The following is a 24,510-nucleotide window of genomic DNA, read 5'->3' on the forward strand; positions in this document are numbered from 1 at the left end:
CACCTCCTCCTCCTCCTCCTACCCCGCCCCGGCACGCAGACCAATAGTTCCCGCGGCGCGCCTCTGCGTTTTGTTGTTCGTGTGTTTGTGTTTGTGTTGACGCCGCACCCCGCCACTTGCCCTGCCGCCCCTTGACCCTCGTGACCCCGCCAAGTGAGGTCAGCCACAAGTAGAGTGATTGCGACCTTTCCTCAAGCATAATGCCGCGGCGGGTGAGGAATATCAGAAGATGTAAACAAAGAAAGTAATAATCTCATCGATCTCTTCTGAGTAAGTTTCATCTTGAGTCGCCGATCTCTGGAATAATAAGGGTTGTCAGAAGTTCAGGGCGTTACCTCCCCTTCCCAGCCTCACACTGGCCGCTGCAGGGCCCAAGCGGCGCCCCGCAGGCTCCTGCGCAATGAATACGCTTCGCTCGCTGCCCCAGAATGTATCGCCTCGAGCTGCTGCGAGTCCCAGGACGCCGCGGCGCGCCGGTAATCTGTCCCCCGACACTCAGGACATGGCCAGCGTCATCGTCACAATGGTCGCCCTCAACAAAGGTGGCACTCACGGCACTCCTGTGGCCTTGACTCCACAACTCTCTCCACCGATGCATCCACGGGGGTCCCCCGAGGCTCGGTGCGTCACAGCCTCGCACAGGGTGTGGGCATGGCGGGGCAGTAGAGTCGCAGGAACGCCACAGATTCGTCAGAAGACTCACGGCATACCTATCTTTGATAAACTCAACCAGCGACGCCACACTTAAGGGCCAGCGAGTGGCCAGGCTCAAGGTCACTGGGCGGCCTCCAGAGGGCTGCGGCAACCTTGGAGATTAAGGGTCCCGAAGGGCAGCTCTCAGGATTCCTCGTGTCCATTAGAGGCTGGTGACTCACGGCGCCGAGAGCTGGGTCACCGCGAGGCTTGGCGAGGGACGCGGCGAGGTGTGTGGACTGAGTGACAGCCTCCACTCAGGCCGCGGGGCAGCGAGGGCACACCGACGCGGCGCCTCCTGTCGAGCGCGAGGCCAGTTAGTCAATCCCCGGCGGTGCATTCATCTCTGAGGGAAGATAGTCCTGACGCCCCGCACGGCCCTGGCCGCCCATAGCTGCGTGAGGACTGTTGACATTTCTAGGAGGACCAAGAAATAAGCAACTGCGCCGGTAAGCAGCAACATAACAGAACATGTCGCTGTCACTTTATTCTCCCATATTTGGTGAACATGCCGATGGGGGGCACGCAATGGAGGGTCGTGTTGGAGCAGGCCGTGAACACAACCACGTCCGCCGGGTGGGGAGGAAGGGGAAGGGGTCACCCGGGACCCTCTCGTGCCTGTGGCGGGGCGGGACAGTGCATGGCTCTTGGGTGGAGGCGGCCAGGCCGGCGGCCCCCTGAGGCTGTGCAGCAGGGGACTGGAGGGTCAGGGGTGAGGCGGGGCGGTGTGGGTGGGGGTGAGGCAAGCAGGATATGAAACACTGTCTTCTCCCCCCCGCCCCCTCCTCCTTAAGTGTTTCTATATCGGCCTCTGGGTCGTCGCGCGACTGCCGCGTTACGGCAGCGTGGATGGCACTTCCCCCTGATGGGATCCCGGTGGTGCTGTGCCCACCGCCGGGGCAGAGGCAGCCACGTGTATGCAATATCCTCCGTCCTGGACTGTCCAGGACTCATCGACTCGGTACTCTCCTGTAAAGGGCTTCTCCAGCCTGCTGGCCGGAGGGACGTGAAATTATATCTCTAATAAGAGGGTATTTTTTTTTTCTGAAATCCTCACCCGTTAGCCTTTATCAATACGAGTACTTACATAGCATGTAACGCAGCGGGCAAGTCACGTCTATTGATGCTTAAAGCTCGTGTAGCAGCCGGAATTTCTCTTGTCACAGAGCCTTCAACTGTAAGCTGATACTGTGTGGGCACGCGAGCCACTGACTGCTGATGATACAAAACTGTTCTGGGTAATCAGTGACGCTGAGCAGCGGCGCGGCCTTCACCTGTCGTGGCCCTCCAGGTATGTAGTGCACCTGTGAGCCACTGGCAGGTGGAGCCCCTCCCTCGCAGCCTTCAGACTGTGTGAGTCGGTGGCACCATTCACGCCGCCGCCCTCAGCTGGTCAGTGTCATTCACTGTCTCATTGGCCCGTCCCGCCACTACTCTGCCCGCCGCCGCAGGGACAGCACGCCCGCCCCGCCGCATCGACCACTGTGACGCTCCGCGAGCCAGGCCCCGCAGCAGACACGGGAACTGCCCTCACACCTTACTAAACGCCTGGAGGAGCAGCAGTGAGGCCGAATCGCGTGTTACAGCACTGATATCAACTGGTGGCCCTCAGGGCGGGACACTGTGGCTTGAGGAGCACTGCTGCGTCGCTGCCCGCCACGCGCGGCCTCGCCTGGCCAGTTCCGGGACACCGCGGTGACAGTGACAGTTTTTGTGACGAGCGGTGACAGCAAGTAAGTTGTGTTGGCTCGCACGTCGTTGACAGGTGACATCAGGACAGTGGAAAATAGTGTTGCAGTGTGTTCCGGTGACAGGCCGTGAGAAGTAACGTTCTCTCTCCCCCCAGGCGGCATGCGGCGGTGCTGCTGGTGCTGCGTCAGCCTCCAGAAGGGGGTGGTGGCCATCGGGGTGCTGGGCATGGTAAGTTCCGCCCTCTTTGCCGCCTCAACGTTCATTCTAATCTATCAGGTTCTTCGCGCCACTCACCTGGGCGGGGAGGTGGGCAGGGGGAGGGGGGATGGGTGAGTAGGGGTGTAGGGTGGTGGGGAGGGGGGGGGCTACGCAGGATGGGTGGAGGGGGAGGTAAGGGGACGTAAGTAACGTCTCTGCCTTGAAGGTCTGTCTGGCCACTTAGGGGCGGCCTCTTCACCTCAAGTGATAATCCCACATCATGGTGGCGACCCTGGCCTCCTCTCCTGCTCGTACTCCGCCCTCGCTTCCTCGTGTCCGTGTCATACCTCACTGCTACTGATTATGATGTACTCTTTCCTTCCATCACCCAATCTCCCGCTGGCTGCCACTCCTGTCCGCCTATATCTCTTCTTCTTTTTCCTCACCATCCATCGCGCCTCTCTCAAGACTACATCAGGTGAATACCCAACACAAACAAACAGCGGGGCAGGGGGAGGGCGGGCAACCTGACGCCGCCAGTGTAAGGAAACAGCTCATCTTGTTAGGCATGCCGTTCACGCGGACAACGGACCATTCAGAAATAAGGAAACTGTGCTTGCTTTACGAGCCCTTCCTGTCCCCTCGCCGTCCCCTTCCTACGCATTGCCACGCGAACCCTTTGCCCTCTTACGTGTCCACCTCACGGGGACTTAAAAAACAGGATTTCCGAAACACAAATAGAAAAACAAAACAGTATTTCGCTTCACTTATTTAAAAAACGCGTCCCAACCACGTGTCAGTGGAGGAAAGTCCAAAGAAAATGAAAACAAAGAAAACAAAACAAAAACAAAACAAAAATGTCGACAGATTTTTTTCAAAAAGGTCTTCTTTTATTTCGTTATCAGTTAGTGGAGACGCGTCCCAATCACGTTCTGGTTCAGGAAAGTCTAGAGGAAAAGAAAGCAAAAATCATGTCGGAAGATCCTTTAGTAACGGGTCTTCTGTGCCGTGATCAGCTATTAATCGCTTCGCCGCATATCGCCACAGAACACCCAACGCCTCCCGCGGGGGTGTGGGCGTTTGGCTGCAAGGTCTGGCGGAACTCACAGCCCCCCTTCACCCACACCCTCCTACGCCCACTGCTGAGTATGTAGCGGCAATAGTGGCCTCGGGGGGGCAATGCTCGCAGGGGAGTGTGTGAGTGCATGTGTGAGTATGTGTGTGTGTGTGTGTGTGTGTGTGTGTGTGTGTGTGTGTGTGTGTATGTGTGTGTGTGTATGGCGACGAAGACCAACACCAGACCACCCCCTGTACCCCCCACAGCCCTCCACACCACCATCATTACACCCACACCCTTTGACCCCCTAGAAATGCACCACTACGCCACAATCAGCACTATCCCCCCCCACACACCATCCCAACCCCCCTACCATTCACACTCCTCACCCACACCCTGAAACACACACAGTACACCCTCACTACCACCATCCCTCACTATCCTCACCATCACCATCCATCTACTACAGCCCTTCCATCGTCATCAATATAGCGTCCCTTACCTCCCTCCCATAAACTACACCTACATTCAGTACACCCTCCCCACCCGTACCCTCTTCAGACCCACCCACACCAATAAATCACCATTATAACCTTGCCCAAACCTTAAAGGATCACCGACTCCCCCTCACCAACCTCCCTGTGCAAGTATAACAAAATGTTTCAAATGTTTCAAATGTTTCCTGCTTTACAATACAGGGGAGGAGATACAGCAGGAGTGTACAGTTGTATGGTTTAGGTTCGTTGATCGTTCTGATGTAGTTATTCATTATCGGGGACCTTTTATATATATATATATATATATATATATATATATATATATATATATATATAGATATATATATATATATATATATATAGATACTGGGGCGTGGGGAGGAGGGGCTGGCGGGCACCTCGACCAGGAGGACGCGGGTTCGCGTCCTGCCCGCCTCCACAAGCTGGGATTTTTCATTCACCGCAGAGTGGAAAGGACCCACCTGCTGTCCTGAAGACCACCTATCAGTCCGGACTCTAGATCAAAGATGAGCCCCGGGGGGCAGCATGAGCCAAGCAAGATGGCGCCACTATAAACACTCGCCTACGCTATAACAGGCTGGGGCCGGCCATCAGGCCCCACGAAGACAGCCTACCGGCGCCATAGGCAGAAGCGCAAAAAAAAAAAAGGTCAGATTTCTACAAACCCCTACCCCCCACACGGCACACAGGAAGACCGTAAAAATAACGTTATCTGCGTTGCCGGGCTGCGCGATGGGCCTCAAGAGTGAAGGCTGCGGCACCTTGACGCAGCGTATTGGCCGCTCACACATGCACGCTGAAGAGGCGGATTTAGAGCTTCGACGAGGAGCAGACCAGCCAGACCCGACGCGGATTAGTAATATGCTGGACTTAATATAGTGTGATGTTTGTTATTATTATTATTATTAGTTTTTCTTTCACTTTCTTATTTCTTTCCGCGTCTTTATTTTATTTTCCTCAATCGCCTACACTTTTTTTTTGAGTTTATTTATTATCATTATTATTATTACTTTCTTTGTGCTTTCTTAGTTTCTTTTTGTCTTTATTTTATTCCCTATTCTCACCTACACACTTTCTTTTATTTTGTTTGTTCTCATTATCATTATTACTTTTTTTCGTTTTCTAACTTTCTCTCCATGCCTCAGTTTTATTCCTCTTTCTAACTTATCAAAACTTTTTTCCTCCTGGCGTGGTATTTATTATAATCATCATCACTATTACTTTCTCTCCTTACTTTCTCTTTATGTCTTTATTCTATTCCTCTTTCTCACCTACACTTAATTTCTTTCACAGTTTCACCTTCTACGTTAGTTAACTCTTATCCTGCAATACACTCAATCCTCCCTCCCTTCACCGCCCCCCCCACAGGTCTCTTAGTCACATCCTCCCACCACTTAAGTTGTTTGATTCACTTCACACTCCTCCTCCTCCTCCTTCCTCTCCTCCTCCTCCTCCAGCCCCAGAATAACCTCTCCTCCTACCAGCATATCTCTCCCACGTCTGCTCCTACTCACCTCACCCTTATCAGCTCCTTTTTTTTTTTTTCTTACCACACACATACATACTCTCTCAATCTCTCTCTCTCTCTCTCTCTCTCTCTCTCTCTCTCTCTCTCTCTCTCTCTCTCTCTCTGTTTTGTCTTTCTTTTTTACTTTTCTTTCTTATTTCCATTAACAACAACGATACCGCCACCACCACCACCACTACTACTACTACTACTACTACTACTACTACTACTACCACTACAACTACTACTACTACTACTACCACTACTCTTCCTTCTGCTCTGTTATCTCAAGTCTGATCGCACGTAATCCCTCGAAGAATCAAGGACATACTAACCTATCCCAACCCGCGCACTGTTCATGTGTGTAATGTATTAGATAAGGGTGTGCTTATCTACCTTTTTATACTCTTTTTTTTTTACTTTCCTTCCTCCTCTTCCCTGTCTCCTTCCTCTTTCTCTCTTCTCGCCGCTATTCTCCTCCTTCTTCCTCTTTCTCTCTCTCTCTCTCTCTCTCTCTCTCCTTTCTTTCTCTCTTTTCTCCTCCTTTCCTGTTCTTCCTCTCTTCCCTTTCCCTCTATTCCTGTTCTTCCTTTCTCTCCTTTCCCTCTGTTCCTGTTCCTGTTCTCTCCCCTTCCCCTCTCTCCCGTACTTTATCTCTCCTCCTCCTCTTCCCTTTTGCTCTCCCCCTCTCCCTCCCTCCTCCGGTAAGGGAAGATAATTCACGCTTAAAAAGTGGAGTCTAATTCCTTCTGATGTCTCGAGAGGACGAGGAGAAGAATTTGATGGAGAGAGGGGACAGAGCAAGCCTGTTGTCGTCTCTCTCTCTCTCTCTCTCTCTCTCTCTCTCTCTCTCTCTCTCTCTCTCGATAAGCCTCTCCAGATCACACTTTATAAGTCTAAACTGACCCTCACATTCTTTCCTCCCTCCCTCCACTTCCTACTCTCTCTCTCTCTCTCTCTCTCTCTCTCTCTCTCTCTCTCTCTGCTTTCGTTCCCCCCATAATCGCTTTACCTTCCCTTCCCTTCTTTTCCTCTTTTTTTTTACCTTCGTCCTGCCTTGCCCTTCCTTTCCCCTTCCCTCCACCGGGCGCCCCAAGACCTGCCTCCCTTCGTCTGCCTCCCTTCGTCTACCTCCCTTCCCCTGCCTCCCTTCCCCTGCCTCCCTTCCCCTGCCTTCCTTTCCTGCCTCCCTTCCCCTGCCTTCCTTCCCTGCCTCCCTGCCCTCCCTCACACGGTCACTTAATTACTACGTCCTGTTGTGAGCGACTCGAGGTTTGTTTACACTGTCTGCATCGAGTTCTGGACATCCTCGTAACATCCTACTTAGCCCTCCACCTCCTCCTCCTTCCACTTCCTGGTCAATGTTTTCTTTTCCTTTCTTTTCTGTTCTCTTTAACTCCACACTTCCTTCTTCTTTTTCTCACCTCATGGTTTCGATTTCTTTTTCGTTTTCCTTTCCTCTTCAACTCTTCCCTTCCTTCTTTTTCCTCTTCCTTTCTTTTTTACTATCTTCTTCCCTCCTCCTTAATCCTCCACTTCCTTCTCCTTTCTTTTCTCCCTCTTATAACTTTTTTTTTCGTTCTCTTCTCTTCCTTAATCCCCCATTTCTTCCTTCTTCCTCTTCCCATTTCCTTTCTTCTCCGTTCTCTTCTTCTAGTGTTCTATCCATTTGTGTTCTTAAATGTCTGTTCGGATTTCCTTCCCTCCGCGCCTCTCACCTGCCCTTCCCTCTACAGGTGTGCTCGGCTGTGCTCACTGTGGGTTACGGCGCCGTGGCCTTCACCCTGGAGGAGCACATGGACGCCTGTAGGGTCGGGGAGGCAAATGACCCACTGGGAGTCCTGCCACCCTGCGGGGATCTGACGGACACCGCGAAATTACTTGCAGGTACACACACACACACACACACACACACACACACACACACACACACACACACACACACACACACACACACATACATACATACATACATACACCTTTCCCTCCTTCTCCCATCTCACTCTCTATTCACGACCATTCACACATTTTTGTTTGTTTTTTCTTTCCTTTTTTTCCTTCTTTCCTTTTTATTCTTTCTTTCTTTCTTTGTTTCCTTCTTTCTTTCTTTCTTTCTTCCTTTTTTTCCTGCCATCCTTCCTACCCTCCCCCCCAGACACACACACACACACACACACACACACACACACACACACACGGAAAAACAAACAAACATTCCTTTCCGCTCCCCACAAAGACACACATACATATTCACACACGTACACATAATCACGTACACATAGTCACACACGGGAGGATCAACACACACACACACACACACACACACACACACTACAGACTCAGGTGGGTGGGTGCTTTCTATGTAAATCTATGTAAATCATTAACCTGTGCTTCGTGTCTCCTCCGCAGTTCGCATCTTCGTGTACGCGCAGGTGAGCGTGTGGCTACTCTTCTTCACCTTCTCCATCCTGCTCATCGTGGCGGCGGTCAAGGTGAGGCGGGGAGGCGGGTAGGCGGGGAGGTAGGGAGGCAGGGAGGCGGGGAGGCAGCGGGTTGTCGGAGATAGAGAGAGCTGAGGGAGGGAGGGCAACGGGTGACATTATAAACAAAATCATCGTAGTTTATCCAGGGAAAAAGAACATTACTATACAACGCAGCAAAAAAGTAATAAGTAAACAACCCAGAAGTAAATAGTTAATGAATGACAGTAAACAGAATCTTGGGTAGCTCCATATAGACGGAGAAACAACTAAAAAGCTCCATTTCAGCATAACCATCATACAAAAATCTTCGTGTTTATAAAATTGATGGTACGAATGTGAAGAAATAGGAACAAAACAACTCCTATTATGACCGCGTATGCTGACCAAGTAATAACTCGGGTGGTGAGGGTAAAGACATCTAACTAAGTGGACATAACGAAATCTGGTACACGAGTTATCAAATGGGGTCTGTGCGGGCAATAGGAAAGGGGACAGGGATGGTTAAAATACTGATAATTACTGTACGTGGTGAAGGGCTTATGAGGTGTGTAGTGTAGGGTGCGTACCTGATGGTGACGGTGGCGTGGTGATGTGGTGTTGACGTGTTTTATTCTTTGGTGCAGGAGCGCGGCGGGCTGCTGGTGCCGTGGCTGGTGCTGTCCGTGGTGGTGATGGCCGCCGTGGTGTGGTCCGGCGTCCGTGCGGCCCTGCAGAAACGCACGCTCGACCTGCTTGCTTCCGTGGTGGCCGTGGTGGTCATCACGTACTGCTGCCTTGTGGTGCGCTCCTACGGCCGCCTCATCAAGAAACAGGCGCTGGTGTCCGTGCGGGTGCCATCCACGTACAGCCATCCCCCCTGCTGCCAGGAACCCACGACGCCCACCTGTACCCCCGCCCCGTGCAGGGAAAGGAGAGATCTGCCCCCAGCATACACGCCTCGCCCCACGCTGACCCACACGACACCCCGCCCCACAGTCATCACCACGCCCCGCCCAAACCCTAAACAAAACTCCACCAAGAAGTCTCCGCTCCCCACAGGTCTGGGCATCAAGATATAAAGGGGGGAGGGTGTAGGTTGCGCCCGCTGGAGTCCTGGAAATCAGTTGTATTCCCTCCGTATTAGTTAAGTCTGTCGCTGATCCTCAAGGTGGTAGGGAGCGTGTGTGTGTGTGTGTGTGTGTGTGTGTGTGTGTTTAGCGGGCGGTGCTGGAGATATGCAGTATTTTTGTATGTGTTCTATGTTAGCTTTAGCGTCACACAATACATATATTCGTGGGGTAGAGACTCCTGATAATCCTCCTTACTGGTGTGGAGGAATTAGTGTTTCTTCCGCTTATTGTACAGTCGCAAGCTTGTCTTTTCTATATACGCGGCAGGAATTATTGATGCAGTGTTCCCTTACTGTATAGATGTAACTAGGTAATAGGTTAGTAAGGTTCACCCCGACTCGGTTACAGTGGAGATCAGAGCACCTAGAGAGGGATAGGTATTGAGGAGGTGGCGGGAGAGGTCATATTGGGGGATGCTAAAAGGGTTACATTCGTCCCCTTGTATGGTTTAATTGTATGGGTCGTAATCTGCCCTCACCCATCCCTCTTCAGACACCCCAGCCGCCCTCTCCTCTCATATTCGGGACAGGGAAGCGTTCACAGTTGTGCGAAGTTGAATAAAACTTGAAGACTTTTTTCAACATTTCTTTTCCCCTACGAAATACCAGAGATGAAAATAAAGACAATAACGCACTCTAACAAGTATATATCTCTAGTCGAAAGGCTTTGTATGTCAACGACTGCATATCGGATTGTGATCAAATGCACGATGGTGGGTCTGCCTGAATCTGACGTGTGAATTTACTAAGTTGTAGTGAACAGCACAGTCCAAGAATACATAGTCGTCCCACGCACAGGATGACCCTTGTGTAACAAATACAGTGCAAGTTAAAGGTAGCGGGACCTAGGAGCCTAGAGTTGAACCCTTATAGCGGAACCGTGTGACGCCCTGCGCGAACTACTTCAAATTTGGAGCCTGGAGTGGGACGACCGCGTATAAGGCGTCGTGTACAGGGCCTATAGTCAGGGGTTGCTGGCTCAGGCGGTGATGAGCCGCACGCCGCTCAGGAGGCAGGTGTGGCTGGTGATGCTGGAGGCGAGGGGAAGGTGCACCCAGAACAGCGGCGCGCAGGTGTCCTCGCCCCCAACGTGGACGGGTGTGCGGTACGCTGTGGGAAAAAAGGTGAGTGTTGAGGAAAAGGTGAGGGTGGCGACACAGCGGCCACAGCTAGCACGTCAAGGAAACAGAGAAACGCAGTGACTTACCTCTGCCGGCCTTCTTGAGCACCTTCTTGACGCGGGCGGTGCACTTGGTGACGGTGAGGTCCAGCGTGGTGGCGGCGGGCAGGCCGGCCCCCAGCTCCTCCGTCATGAGCACCTCGGCCGCCGCGTCCCAGCAAGCGCCGCGTAGCACCAGCTTCTCCAGCACCAGCGAGGGACTTTCCTCTTCTTCTCCGACGCCCTTCACGTCTTCCTCCGCCCCCTTTGAGGCCAGACAAGCGCTCAGGGACCTCGTCAGCACCGCCACCTCCAGGGCAGCCGGCCGCAGTTCACCCCAGTAGCTGCGCGTCACGGCCGCCCAGGCTGCCGCCGGCTCCTGCAGCAAGCCCAGCCGGAGGCTTCGCGGTGGCTCGCGGCTGCCCGCCATCTCCCACAGGAAGTCTGCCCGGGCGTTGAGCTTCCTGAGCCTGGACTCGGTCTTGCGCAGCTCCGTGTCGTCCTTGGTAATGTCGAGGCTCGGGGAGCTGTCCTGCAAAAGGCCGTTGATGGTGTCCAAGTCCTCGGTGACGGTCAGCTTGGAGGCCACCTGCCGCACGGTCCACGAACAGTCATCGTACTCCTGCCGCATGATGGCCTGGAGCGCCCCTTGCACTTTCCGGGACTTCAGCTTTCTGTCCCTGAGCTCAGCGAAGCGCCGCGGCCACACGGTGTCCCGCAGCGAGCGGCAGGACGTCTTCTGCTCGTTGAGTGTCCGCAGGGCAATATTGATGTCCCTGGCCTCGTCCCGCTGGTTCTGCAGGATGACCATGGGCGCCACGCCTGTGAGCGACACATCCTGCGCCAAGTAGATGAATTCCATCTGGGCAAAGTGGTCCTCGAGGGAGCTGGCGCGGGGCACGGTGTAGTGGGTGAGGGCGGACACTCTGCCGGGCACGTTCTGGATGGCCTCGGGGGAGAGGTAGACGAGCATCAGCTGGGTGAGGACGTTGCGGCACTCCTCGGTGAGGCAACCCCCCAAGTAAAGGTCCACGAGGTGCGGGGTGAGGGAGGTCAGCAGGGAGCCGTCAGCGGGGTGGCCGCCTGTCAGCAGCGTCCGCAGCATGTTCTCTGCCTCCTCCCACTGGGCGTCCCCGAGGACGATGGCCAGCGGGGTGCTGTTGTTCTCCAGCGTCTGGCGGGTGATGAAGGCGATGTGGAACAGAGCCAGGCTCAGGAGGCACCACTTGCTCCACTCGTTGGAGTAGGAAGCGAGACGGGAGTCCCCGACCAGTTCGTAGAGGTGGCGCAGCGACTCCTTCACGGTGCCTGGCAGGCTCAGGTACACCTTGCGGCACGCCGTCATCAGGCTGGACGGCAGCTTGTCGTCATTGTCAAAATACATCCAAATCTGGAACCGCTTGTGCGCGGCGGCGAGCGAACCGTCCCGCAGGAGTTTGTTGAGGCGGGTGATGCAGGAGTCGGCCGTGGTGCTCTTCTTGAGGAGCAGCCAGTGGCCCTTGAGGAGGCACCGCTGTAGCCTGAGGGAGAGGCTCTCCTCCCGCCCCTGCCCGAGCGCCAGCACGTCCAGGGGCTCGGGGTCGGTGGAGATGATGGGGTGGCACAGCGTCTGGATCTGGCGCAGCACGAACTCCACGTCCAGCGGCACGGAGCTGTACACGATGACGGGCGAGGCGGCGCTGCCCTTGCCCGCCACGGAGAGGAGCGCCTTGGCCGTGGCCTCGCTGGTCTCGTGCTTCAGAACTCGCTGCACGTACATCATGGACGCCTCGTCAAGGCGGTCTGGACGCAGGCAGTTGATCAAAATGAGCTTCGCCACACCCCTGATCTTCCGCTCCATCTTCTTGGGCAGCGCCCCGGCCTCGGGCTGCTCCGTGATGTACCACACACGCCACAGGTTCTCGTGAGCCACGATGTGCTCCGCCAGCTCCTGGAATGGATTGATCTTGGAAAGAGCGACAACCTGGAGCCACTGCCGCTCGGTGAGCCACGCGGGGCGCAGGGCGGAGTGCTTCCCCGGGTCAAAGGGCGGCAGCGCCGGGGCACTGTGGGGTGCGGCGGTCAGGTGTGCCCTGAGGTCTAGTGGGAGGGGCAGGGGTCCGTCCTGGTCCACCAGCTGCGTGTAGAGCAGCGAGCAGAACTGTGGCGTGGTGAGGCCGATGTGACACTCGTACCAGGTGGCCAGGATGAGGCCCACCGTCACGAGGGAGATGGGGCTCACCTGCTCCTCCAGGTGCCTAAGGGAAAATGGCGGTGAGCATGATACACACTCACAAGTAATTTAATGAAAAATGCAGATCTCCATAATCATAAACTGACTTAATTACACATACAAAAGCTATCACACCTGTTGCCAGACTCACCTGTACACGCTCTGCAGCATCTTGATGACAATGTTCTGGCCGAGCATTTGGCCCCAGGAAGTAACAAGACTCTGCAGGTGCATCTCCCCGATGACAAGCACGCTGAGATGCTCCAGACCCAGCTCAAGGGACGGCTGCAGACGCGGGAGCCTCTCCACGATGAGGTACAGCCGCGTTAGCAGCCCCGCGATCTTCCGGTACGTGGCGTTGCCCTCCTTGGCGGTTTCTAGACTCTTCCTCAGATCATTGCACTTCCGCTTCGCCTCCGAGGCCCGCGAGCACGCCGTCTGCAGCCGCTCCATCAGGCTGTTCTCTTCCAGCACGTCGTCATCGAAGCGGGACATGAGTGTGCGTATCGTGTCCTCCTGCTCCGCCAGCTGCCGCTCCCGCTCCAGAAGGTCCCACTCATTCTTCTTCAACGAGTCTACGAGGTCAGGCTGGTAGTGCGAGGCCACGCGGGAGGTCAGCAGCGCCTCCAGGCCCTCCTGCTGGCTCTTCATGCTGACCACGTTGGCGAGGCTCCTCATGTTGCTGGTGATCTGCGGTTCTCGGCTCGTCAGGAGAATCACGATCTTGAAGTTGTCGTGGATCTGCAGCTCGCTCTCCCCCACCAGCAGAAAGCTCTGGCCGTCCCGCGCGTGCCGCTCCATCTCCAGCACTTGTAGCACGGGGGTGGGCAGTGCCAGCTCCTCCTGCACGATGAGGCAGGTCGACCCACGTCGGAGCACCTCCTCCAGCTTTTGCATGTAGTCATTCCTCTCAAGGTCAACCTCAACAGTGGAACTCCAGTTGCGGAACCACTGCTCTAGGACGCGGTGGGGGTCCAGGATGAGCTGCGGGAGGCTGGAGTTGCAGATGATGGCGGCGTTCTCGAGGGAGAAGGCGTCGAGGGGCAGGCCCTGCTCGTGCCACCTGACCCGTGAGTGGAGCGGCGCCAGGACGTCAAGCGCGCTCTTCTCCGCCGTATGGAAGAGGCACAGCTCGTCCATCTTTTCCTGCCACCCCTTCAGCGTCTCGCGTCGCCCCGCGTGCGTTACGCCGCCCAGGTAGGTGACGTAGGCCGCCGCCAGCACCGCGTCGCCGAAGATGTTCCTGAGCTGCACGCTGCTGTGGGAGAGAGCCTCCTCCCAGTGGATCTTGTCCTGGCCCAGCTGGGCCATCACCTTCTGCGCCAGTTGTATGCGGCCCTCCAGCACCTTCATCTCCTCCTCTGCTGCCTCCAGGTGCTGCTCCTTCTCCTTCAGCTGCGCCATCAGGGCCTGGTGCTCGATGCTGAAGCCCGAGAGGTCGTTTTTGTACTGCTTGATGGACTGCTCGGTGGCGTCGATCTCCTTGGCGATGATATCCGCCTGCACCTTGAGAGGGTGGTAGTCCTTGTACACACGCACGTACTTCTCGAACACCTGCAGCCACTTCAGGAAGGTCGCTGCCGTCTCAGACTCGCCGCTCACTTTTTCCACATTCAGTTCCTCCATTTTCAAGTAAGCCTGTATTCTTGAGAGTACTTTTTCGTTCACTTCCTCGACGGGCTTCTTCTTGATGGCTGACACGAAGTCAAGAGCATTAGCCATTTGTTTCTTCGCCTCGTTCCAGGACGGGTCGAGCTCCAGCACGGTGAGCACTGCGTCGAACACCAGCTCCACGCCGCGTGGCGGCCGGCTCAGTCCCCTCAGGCTCTCCATCTCCACCCTCGTAACCCTGTCCAGCCGCCGGTGCACAGCCTTCATCTCCAGCTTTGGGGCCGTCAGGTCGCGGCTGATCAGTTCCCTTATCCGTGAAGACTCGTCCTTCTGGCGCTGCAGGAGGGAGTCATTCTTGGCGAGGTCCTGCTCCAGGCGGCCCTGCTCAGACCTGATGTTCCTCATCTTGAGAACGACGCTGCCGCAGGACTGCTGGATGTAGGTCACCTGGGCGCGCTGTTCCTCCAGCTGGTTTGACAACTCCTTCACACGCTTCTGTGTGTCCTCAAACTTGACGATGCTGGTGCCCAGCCTCTCCTTCTCGTTGATAATGTCGTCGTGGAGGCTTCGGAACACCCACAGGAACTTTTTCAGGAATTCCAGGAACTTTGCCGAGGGCGCGCGGCCGCTGCTGGTGTGGATGAAGGCCATGACCTCCGTTACGGCCTGCAGTGTGATGTCAGACAGACGCTCGCCGATCTCCACGGTGAGGATCTGCCTGGCCACGGCGTGCATGTCCTCGGCACTCCATTCCTGGAAGCTGTCCACGCTATAGTAGCTGGACATGGCGGGCAGGGACTTGAGGGCCTCGTGAGCCTCCTCCAGGGACGGGACGGAGAGGAGGATCTTGAAGTTCGCGGGAGAGTCTCCGGCCGGCAACCAATAAAACTGTTGCACCAACATGTCATTCAAAAACTTTAAATTCCTAACACAATGCAAAATATTCCAGTCAATGATCACCAGGACAGGAACGCCTGAGGACAGGTCTGCCTTTATCTGGTCCCTCTTGACAAACTCTTCCCCGGGGGTTCCCGTCACATTGTAGGTCTTGTAGCCTGCCAGGGAGGACACGAGGCGAGCACACGTCTTCTTACCGCAGCCTTCGGGACCCACCAGCACCACGTGGCCTCCTATGCTTCCCAGCGCCAGCGAAGGTTCTTTCTCTGTCTTTTGCTGGTGCCCAAGGATGCGAAGGAGCCGCACCACGTGGTGGGCGAGGCTGTCGAACACCACGAAGGTCTGGTCGGACCCGAAGAGAGCTTGTCCGCTGCTCCTAAGGATCAGCTGCAGAGCCTGAGTGTTGGCGTCGTCGTACAGGTCCTCTTCGTTTCCGAGCCGCGTTAGGAGGAAGTTGAAGGGGTCGTGGGTGATGGTGTCGAGGCCAATGCACAGGTACTCTGTGAGCACCTCATTCATGAGCTGATCAAAGGCCAGCCGGGGCATCACTCCGAGGTCATGGAACACCCGGTAACACTCGTGGGTCAGGAGCCGCAGAAAGTTGTCTCTGTCCTGCGTCTCTTCATCCCCGAGCTGAAGACCCTTCAACACTGAGAGGATCTGGCGCGGGTGGTGCACGAGGGCCAAGTGGTCCCCGCAGTCTACCTGGCTCCTCTTCCCCATACACCTGAACAGGTACACCACACCCTCAGCCAACACGGTTCTCAGACACTTTACCTCTTGGTCAAAATGTCCTAAAGCCTTATCAAAGAGTTTGCCAAATATTCCTTCCAGTTCTTTGTCCTCAAACTCGGGTAGCGTGAGGGCATGGAAGGTCTCCAGCCAGCGGGCGTCCACGTGCTCATTGATCTCCTGAGTTTTCTCCTGGCCGAAGTAGCAAGCTTTTTTCTGGAAGGTGAACAGGTAACAGAGTGGAGGCAGCGCCAGGAACGCCTTGCTGTCGCTGCTGAAGAGCTTCTCGCGGCGGGTCGTGTACCTGACGGTGGCCAGAACCTCGTGAAGGTGGGCGCTGCCCTCGCTGCAGTGAAGGTCATCGATCAACACGTGTAACTTGGACCTCTTGCAGGCTAACGTGTTCTTGCCCTGCTTCATGAGCCGCCCCTCCAGGGTCCTCTGGATGTCCTTCGGCCGCGTGTCGGCCGTGAAGCTGAGCATGACGGCCGATCGCGTCTCGTCCGGGATCTGTCTGAGCATGTTGATGACGGTCGTCTTGCCTGAGCCTGGCGGACCCATTAGCAGGACGGGGATGCCCTGGCCCATCAGCGTCCTGATGATCTTGGTGTACTTGATTATCCGGTTCGTCGGCACGAGACTCGACTCAACAACAGGGAGGTGGATGTCGAGTTGCTCCACTTCAGTGGAGAGATGGTCCCAGGAGAGAAAGGTGCCGGTGACGGGGTCGACGAAGTAATCGTAGATGCCACCCTCAGGCACGTCCTCGATCATGCGAGTGACCACTTCCTCGAATTCGGCGGCTTCCCTGGTAGAGAGATTGGCGCCGAAGGACCAAATGATACTGAAGATGAAGGCGGGTGTGAGTCGGCTCACCCAGTCTTCAGGTTCGACCGTCACTCTCTGTGCCTCCATTAGGGAGTTCATAATGGACACAAAAGCTTTGGCCTTCATGATCATTTGGGGTTTGGCCACGAGATCTGAGTCCAGGATGTTGATAAAGTTCGGCAAGTTCTTCTTGATGAGTGTCTGCAAGGCGCGAGCCACCCTGACGTTGGTGACTGTGGCTCGCCAGCTCTGGATGACGTCCTCCCACAGCTGTGGCTGGGGAGCGAAGTAAACGGCGTAGCAGGCGGACAGTTCACCGGGGGAGAGGTGGCCAATGTCCCCCGAGACCTCAAGAATGATCCTCAGGTTGGCGGGGAGAGACACACTCTGGCGCAGGCCACACAAGAAGGTGCCGTTGGTCGGGTGGACGTGAAGAAAGAACTGTGAGAGCCACTCGTGGTCGTGGGGGCCCTCTAGGAGCAGCCACAGGTCAGACGTAGGGGGCGCCTTGTGGCATTTCTGAATGAGGCGCATCAGGTGGCCGCCCTTCTCCCCCACAGCCAGATCCTCCTGTGGGCCGAACAGCAGCTCGTGCTCCACCACCAGTGGGCTGAGTGCCTCGAGCCGTGTGGGCCTGAAACTTGCTTGACCAGCCTCGCTCAGGTGGTTCGTGGCGGCATGTAGAAGTTCCAGCAAAGTGGACTTTCCGGAGCCTGAGGGACCGAAGGCGATCACTATCTTGTTCTTGCAGATGGCCTCGTGCATCTGAAGGGTCTTGTCCAAATAGGTGTCCCTCACTATCAAGTGCTTGTTATTCATTTCCTCCATGAGCCCCTCCTTTAGGACCTCGTGGGTGACCGGCGCTGCTTCAAAGTCTGGGAAGAGCGTCTCAAACACCTCCTTGAAGATTGGTAGCTCGTTTTCCCTTAGCTGGGGCAGGAGGTGCTCTCGCAGGGCCAGGGGAACCGTATCGATCTCGTCCAGTTCTGGCTGCCTTCTGATGATGTCCCTGGCCAGGGTGACGAGCAGGGCAGCGCCGCGGGTCCCTAGCTGCCAGCCGTAGCGTCGAGGAAGAGCGGAGGCAAGGCTTTCCATCGCTTCACTCACCTTGAGAGACAAACTTCTGCTCTCCCTGAAGCCGTCCACTGTCATCAGGCACTCGGCCACCACCTGCAGCAAAGCGACCTTTCTGGGACACATCTTATTGATCTGACTTGAAAATTTTCTTCCTCCTCTTTCTTGTACTGATAATACGAATATCATTAGTGACCTCGTTCCCCACAGAGGCAAAGCGGGGAATCAAAATGACTATGCAAGTATTTCAACAAGTGTTCAAGGAACTAAACCTGTAATATATTAAAAATATGGAAAACTTGATAGTCCTGTAACGTGAAAATAAAAGGTATGACTAGTGATGTGAATGGCAACACTACAACTAGGTGAGTCTTTACCTGGACGTCTGGCTTGAAGATGATGACGGGGCGACACACCTGCTTCAGGATGTCCATCGTCCTCCGCGCGGCGTCCTGGCCGGGCTCCATCTCCAGCAGCACGGCGGCCTGCGGCGACACAGTTAGGCGCGTCCCCTCCAGGAGGACGGACGGCGGCAGCTGCAGCTTGGTGCCCCGGCCTCCTCCTGCCTTGGCTGCTGCTGCTGCTGCCGCGCGCTGTCCCTCCTGCACCACCCTCAGCATCTCCCCGAGGGGCGGCACGACGTCCTCGTCCAGGCAGTGGGCCGCCTCCAGGAGCAGCCAACTGGGGGACTGACTCACGCCCAGCAGTGTCTGCGCCAGGTGGGCGGCGGTGAGGGTGGGGGTGCACGCCACCACCACCAGGTGCCGCCCCAGCAGGTGGGCGAGACTCTTTACAGCCTCGGTCTTGCCTGAGCCATGGGCTCCGAGGAGGCCCACGGCTGTGCCCTGACACAGCACCTTGGCCAGCTGGGTGAAGGCCTGGGTGAGGGAGGGTGTGAGGGCTGTCAGGGACCACAGGCCCTGGTACTCCCAGGAGTAAGCTAAATCATGGACACCTATCTGCAGCAGCAGGTTGTCTGTGTCCTTCTCCCAAGAATATCGCAGCGGCATGTCACTTTCTGTTGCCAGACTCCACTTTCCTTCAGCGGCCCCGCACAGGAAGTCCCTTATCTGCAGCACCGTCAGGTAGAACAGACGCACTTTTTCCCGCACCAGCTTGGGAAGGTTGCCCTGCAGGCAGCCGTCCAGGCGCATCTGGGAGTCCCTAATTTTCTTCTTGAACACCTGCAGCTGGTCGCCGTTGAGGCTGCCCTTGCTCTTGGTGAAGGAGCGACTCACCTCCATCGTCCAGTGCATGAGGAAGGCGATCACTGTGACCTGCAGCGGCCACAGCTTCACCACATCGTCGACCTTCATCACCACAGACTTCATGCTGTTCCTGCACTGTCGTATTTGCTCCTTCAGCGTCGCCTCAATACTGACTGAAAGGTTTCTGAGCCACGTATCGAAGGACCCCACCAGAGGAATGTAGGATCCCAGCTCTAGGAACTCGCTCTCCTTTGAGTACACGCCAATAACCTCCATTGCCGCCAGCTGACTGTTCCTCTCTTGCTTAATCTTGGAAACGTTGGTGAACAACTTGGGCAGGAACGGCTTGGCTGACTCGCCGTCAATCACCGTGGACAGGGCGGCCACCAGGTCATCGTCAGAGAGGAGCCAGAAGCGTGAGTAGTGTTCTCGGCGGTCCTGCAGGTACGGCTTCACCTGCTTCGTGAGCTGACTGAAGTCAGTCGTCATGTGCTCCACCTCCTCCTTCAGGTGGTCCTGCAGCGCCACAGGCTTGAGAAAGAGTTCTGTCGCCATGACAGTGGACAGCTGGCGCCACCTGTCGTTGAGAGCGTCAAAGGAGGAGGTGGCGTGCACCAGGTGGAGCCTCACGTCCTGCATATTAAAGAAGGGTTCCCAGGTGCCCCACGTCCGCTGCAGGGACTCAACACGCTCCAGGAAGGTGATCATGGAGGACAGCATGGTGCGGATGTCGTCCATTTCCCCGGTGTAGGGCTTGGCGTGGACTGAGGCTGACAGCACCTGCAGCCGCGTGTTCAGCTCCACAATGGTCGAGTTGGCTGCAGACGTTGACTCCAGAACCGACACTCCCATGGCTGGTATGTGCCTGAGGCTGAGCGGGATCTCCGAGGCAAGGGTCTTGATGTCTTCGATCTCGGCCACCAATTTGGCCTCCTCCGTGGAGTTCACGAGGATGGCTGACATTTCCTTCTTGTAAGAGGTGAGGTTCAGCTTCTGTAGGAAGCCAAGAGTAAACTCTGGTGAGTCCTTGTCAAAGTCTGCCTTGACAAGTGCCTTGACCTGCTCCCAGTGATGTGTTCTAAGGCTGGCGTTTTGCAGGTTTAGCGTCAGGGGCACCAACAGCTTAGTCAGTTCAATCCTGGTGAGGAATTCTTCCTTCAACTCCCAGTCACCATCCCCACCGGCCTTCCCCTCCACTTCCCCCACCACTGAGGGTTTGATGGCCCTCAACTTGTGGCCAAACGTGGAAAGCATCTCTTGGAGCCCCACGACGCTCACCTCCCACACAACCATTGCGGACCAGCCGTCCCAGACTTGCTGCCACTCCTCCAGTAGCGACCACATCTTCTCCGCCGACATGAGGTCGTGTTGGAAGGCCGGCAGCTCCGGGAACTCAACAGTGGGCAGCGACAGCAGTGTCAGAGTCTCGTTCAGACTCAGCTTGTTGATGATGTCTGCCATCAAGTCCTTCAGTGCGTTGATGGCGTCGTAGGCATCAGGGACGGGACGGTCAAGCCGTGTGGGCAGCGCGCGGCGGAAGTGTTCCTTGAGGGCCTCCACCTCCTCCAGCACCAGCTCAGAGCGGTCACTGTAGGTCTTGCGAAAGGCATCCAAAGACGAATTCAACTCATGAACTTTTTCTGTCAACAGCCCCTCCACGGCCTCCCACTCCTCCTCCAGCTGGTCCAGGCTGCTGCTCACCTCCCTTGGGATGCTATAATGGTATTTCTTGAGCACCTCAAACTGTTCCCGAACTGGCTGAAATTCCTTCCTGTACAGTGTCAGCTGTTGCTTGGCTGCATTACACTCGTCCGCAGCCGCCAGGAGAGATGAGATGTCCTGCGGGTCACTCCTGAGCAGGAGTCTCGTCTCCTTGCTGTACTGATACAAGACCTCTAGCTTCTCAGAGGCAATTTTGAAGAGATTCTTTTCAAAGTCGGCCACCCATGACTTGCAGAGCGTGGTCAGCTGTTCCTTTAGAGTCTCAGAACTGACATAAAATGTGCCGACCTTCATGTGATCTTCAATGTTCTCTATTTCCCTCAGTTTCTTCTCAAAGGTCATGATGTCCGTCTCAAAGATGTAGACTGAGTTGGCCTTGGCGAGGTAGTGGTCAAAGAACTCCTGCTTGTTCACCTCCCACAGATCCCGGTAGGCCTGCCACTCCTCCAGCCGCTGCTTCAGGTCCTTGACTTGTGCCTCGAACTCGCTCGTTAGCTTGGCCTGCAGACGCCTGCACAGCTTGTCCTCCAGGGTCGGCAGGTGGGCATGAGCCTTGGCCTTGTCCAGGGCAAAGCGCCTCAGGAGACAAGGGATCTTCCCTAAACTCTCGGAGAACTGCGTCTCCAGCGTGGTGACGAGCTGCTGCACCTGCTTGACGGAGGGCCGGCACACGATGCGGTTATCGACGAGCTGGATGGTGATGGTGAACACAGGCGTCAGCTTCTCCGTTGGGCAGCTGCGGGAGCCCATCAGCATCCCCTCGAAGGAAAGGAGGGACCGCCGCAGAACCTCCCGCTGGCAGTCCAGGAAGAGGTTGTCGATCCTGGTGACGTAGGCGAGCCAGGCCTCCTCGGCCTTCGCGCTCGCCTTGCTAAGGAGCTTCTGGTGCAGGGAGTCCAGGATCTCCTCTATCTGCCGGAACTTGGACTTCACGCCCTCGGAGCCCGCGTGCAGCTGTGTACTGAGGTCCTCCTGGAAGCCGTCGTCCTCGTACACCGTGGCGTCGTCTCGTTTGTAGAGTGTCATTTCCTTGGTCTTGAGCAGCACCGCCGACAGGTCCTGATTTACCGCCAGGTACTGCGTCACCTGCTCCTGCATGCACCGCACTACCACGGTGCAGCGGGTCAGCAGGGCGGCTGCCGCGTCGCGCTGCACCCACGTCACAGCAGACAGCCCGGGGAAGAAGGTCTTGACGGCCGTCTGGATCTGACTCTCGAACATCTGCGCCTCGTCGCGGGACACCCTCGACATGAAGGTGTTGAACCCGTTGGCGCACTCTGTTACCTGTGAGGAGCAGCGCCAAAGATGTTTTCCCTACACCCACTGGAGACTAATTCATAAGTGTTTTAGGTTTTCAAATATATACTTCTCTGTGTTGATTTGTCATATCAAAATAATTTGGTCACCTTCTTTTTTAGGTCCTTGTAAATAGCGACCTCGGCGAATATTGGACTAATGCTGTCCGGGATGTCATAGCCCATGGCCTTCCACGTCCCGGCCTCCTCGAGGTTTTTGTACAGCTGCCTGTGTGTGTGACGGACGGGCTGGTCAGGGAACCCACCTTAACATTATGTAGCTGCTCACCCAATATTTCACTTACATTGCCCCTCCCGCCCTCGCACTCCAAGAATCATCTGCCTTCTCAAACATAAACATTGCTGAGCATCAGAGCCTAAAGCTAGGCCAGCATAAAATGTTAGTCAAGCCTGTGAAACAAGCAGTGGAATCATTCTGATAATCAAACGGTGAGTAGCGAGGTGCGTGGGCGGGTACTCACTCATCAAAGTTGTCCTGGAGGCTCTGGATGCCTGCCGGGCGCCACCTGAAGATGGGCTCCAGGAGGCGTCTGGACGAGTTGGGCTCCAGGGAGGCTATCCAGGCGGCGTACATGTTGGAGACTACGCCCCGCAGCAGCACCACCGTGCGGCCCCACCGCTGATAGATGGAGTCCAGCCGCGGGTAGTACGGCAGCCAGGACTGGTTCTTGAGCAGCTGGGAAGAAAAATGATATTCCTTAGGGTCAAACTTTCTTCAAAGTAGCAACAGAGGGACACAAACATTATTCCTTGGATTACAAAGTCTTTCAACAAGAGAAAATTACCTAACCTGTGGAAAGACTCAAACTATTTTTTTTCCATATCCCAGTCACTGCTTAATAGTTCCCATTCACTCTAGTAAGATCCTTTGGAGGCAAGAATATAAAAGTTATGTACTGACCTTTTCAATGCCCTGTTAGCGGCCTGCACACACTAACACTCACGTTAACTTCCTGCTCTAACTTCTTGCGTGTGTCCGCTGCCCAGCGCGCCATCTTGGAGTAGTGGAACCCCTCGCCTCCGACCTTCATGGAGCGGAACACGTACTCCTTCTCCACCTCCTCAAGGTCGCGGTCGAACAGGTTAAGGATCTGGTGAACGATGCGGCGGTTTAGTGACTGCCAAGGCTGTTCCATGGAAGGTGCTGTGACCACTGTATATATCTTATGGTGAAGCTATTGAGGGTACAATGTCTGATGCCTTAATGACCTGAATTAAACTAAAGACGAGAGAAACACTGGATATATGCTAAGAATGAGAGATAGTGGAGGCGGAGGAGGATCAGATGAGTGACTTACGTGGTCGATCATCACGTAGAACACTGAGAAGAGAGACTTGCGTGCCGCCAGGGGCTTGAACACGTTGAGGACCCGCAGCCCGTGAGCCACAGCGTTCACGGTCTGCACCGCCGCCACCATCACACACTGGTACCGCCGCTCCACCTCCTCCATGCCCTCGCGGAACCTGCAGCACGAAACACACTGCACCCTACACACACATAATGGTTGTAAGTCTTGTGGTTCAGTCTACATGCGTACTTAACGCAGCCTGATACTTGCCACCACGATCACAGCGTACTTTACACTGGTCACCGTACACTAAGTTGGCCCAGAAGCCCCGCCCACTCCCATAGCTACGGGAGATGATTGGCTGGATGAAAAAGCTTGGAGTTAGGAGTCAATGTTACTATGAAGGGAGGGTGAGGGAGGGGGTGAGGCTTCTGGACCGACTTAGTGACTATGCCTCCTATTATCAAACGGTTCGGGCTCTGGTCAGGACCGTTTTTGAAGGCCACGAGGAGATACGTTGGGTTTTCATGAGTATTTTTCCCATTCACGGCGCAGAAGCTTTCCAAAAGTACTGCCAGGGTAAAGAAACTACCCATGAAAACCCCGACAACTTCTGCGAGAGCCTTTTGAAACATGAACTCAGGTTTTGAAGAGTTTGATAATGTGGGCCTATTACACGAAGAACACCACCATGAGTTTATCCCTCAACTGAGCATGCTGAAGCCTTGAGGGGAGAAAAGGCGACTGTTACACGAGATCGACCTTGACATGAGTGTGTACAGTACCTGTCGAAGTGCTTCAGCCACTCCTTGGAGGTGAGGTTGAAGACGAGGTGACTTTTGCGCTGTACGGCCTTCAGCGCCTCCTCCAGCACCCTGTCCACCTGCGTCAGCTCCTCCTCCAGCAGCTCACCCTCGGCGCCGCCCTCGCCCGCCCCCGCCGCCCGCACGGACATCATGCCGCCCTCGCCATGCCTCAAGGTCGTGGACAAAGAAAAGGTAAACGCACACATGTAGACAACGAAATAGCCTGCCAGTGACAAGGAACAACACAACACAGCCAGGTAGCCAAGCAAAAGACAAGCAGACATATAGATAAACACGTAAACAACTCCAGATAAACAGCGATACACAAAGAACAATAAAAAAGAACCGAGATAGCTAGACATATGATTAGAAAGACAAAGAAGGAGAGATTTCACCCAGA

General features: G+C 55.3%; 2 protein-coding genes across 2 annotated transcripts; one reads left to right on the forward strand and one right to left on the reverse strand.

Annotated features, from left to right (window-relative positions):
• Positions 1–1,587: 1,587 nt before the first annotated feature.
• Positions 1,588–9,833, forward strand: LOC126999465 (uncharacterized). The gene is made up of 5 exons (XM_050862083.1): positions 1,588–2,426; positions 2,540–2,613; positions 7,402–7,552; positions 8,075–8,157; positions 8,772–9,833. Exons 2-5 carry the CDS (start codon positions 2,545–2,547, stop codon positions 9,204–9,206), a joined length of 738 nt encoding a protein of 245 aa, XP_050718040.1. The 5' UTR covers positions 1,588–2,426; positions 2,540–2,544; the 3' UTR covers positions 9,207–9,833.
• A 126-nt stretch (positions 9,834–9,959) lies between these two features.
• On the reverse strand, positions 9,960–24,275 carry LOC126999464 (dynein axonemal heavy chain 2-like). Its single transcript, XM_050862081.1, has 9 exons — positions 24,090–24,275; positions 23,314–23,479; positions 22,960–23,106; positions 22,477–22,691; positions 22,106–22,223; positions 18,147–21,983; positions 12,779–17,865; positions 10,464–12,652; positions 9,960–10,366 (listed from the first exon to the last, which is right to left on the reverse strand). The coding sequence occupies exons 1-9, from the start codon at positions 24,260–24,262 to the stop codon at positions 10,236–10,238; spliced, it is 12,063 nt and encodes a 4,020-aa protein (XP_050718038.1). The 5' UTR covers positions 24,263–24,275; the 3' UTR covers positions 9,960–10,235.
• Positions 24,276–24,510: the final 235 nt, after the last annotated feature.

This window comes from Eriocheir sinensis, chromosome 16 (assembly GCF_024679095.1).
Source record: "Eriocheir sinensis breed Jianghai 21 chromosome 16, ASM2467909v1, whole genome shotgun sequence".
Lineage (NCBI taxonomy): Eukaryota > Metazoa > Arthropoda > Malacostraca > Decapoda > Varunidae > Eriocheir > Eriocheir sinensis.

Bases quoted from the DNA above. Each gene is read 5' to 3' on its own strand.
- LOC126999465 (XM_050862083.1), top strand. From the start codon at position 2,545: ATGCGGCGGTGCTGCTGGTGCTGCGTCAGCCTCCAGAAGGGGGTGGTG. The intron at 7,553-8,074 runs GTACACACACAC...TCTCCTCCGCAG, and splicing joins CACCGCGAAATTACTTGCAG to TTCGCATCTTCGTGTACGCG. The intron at 8,158-8,771 runs GTGAGGCGGGGA...TCTTTGGTGCAG, and splicing joins TCATCGTGGCGGCGGTCAAG to GAGCGCGGCGGGCTGCTGGT.
- LOC126999464 (XM_050862081.1), bottom strand. From the start codon at position 24,262: ATGATGTCCGTGCGGGCGGCGGGGGCGGGCGAGGGCGGCGCCGAGGGT. The intron at 23,480-24,089 runs GTACTGTACACA...TTCGTGCTGCAG, and splicing joins TGGCTGAAGCACTTCGACAG to GTTCCGCGAGGGCATGGAGG. The intron at 22,224-22,476 runs GTGAGTACCCGC...TCACACACACAG, and splicing joins CTCCAGGACAACTTTGATGA to GCAGCTGTACAAAAACCTCG.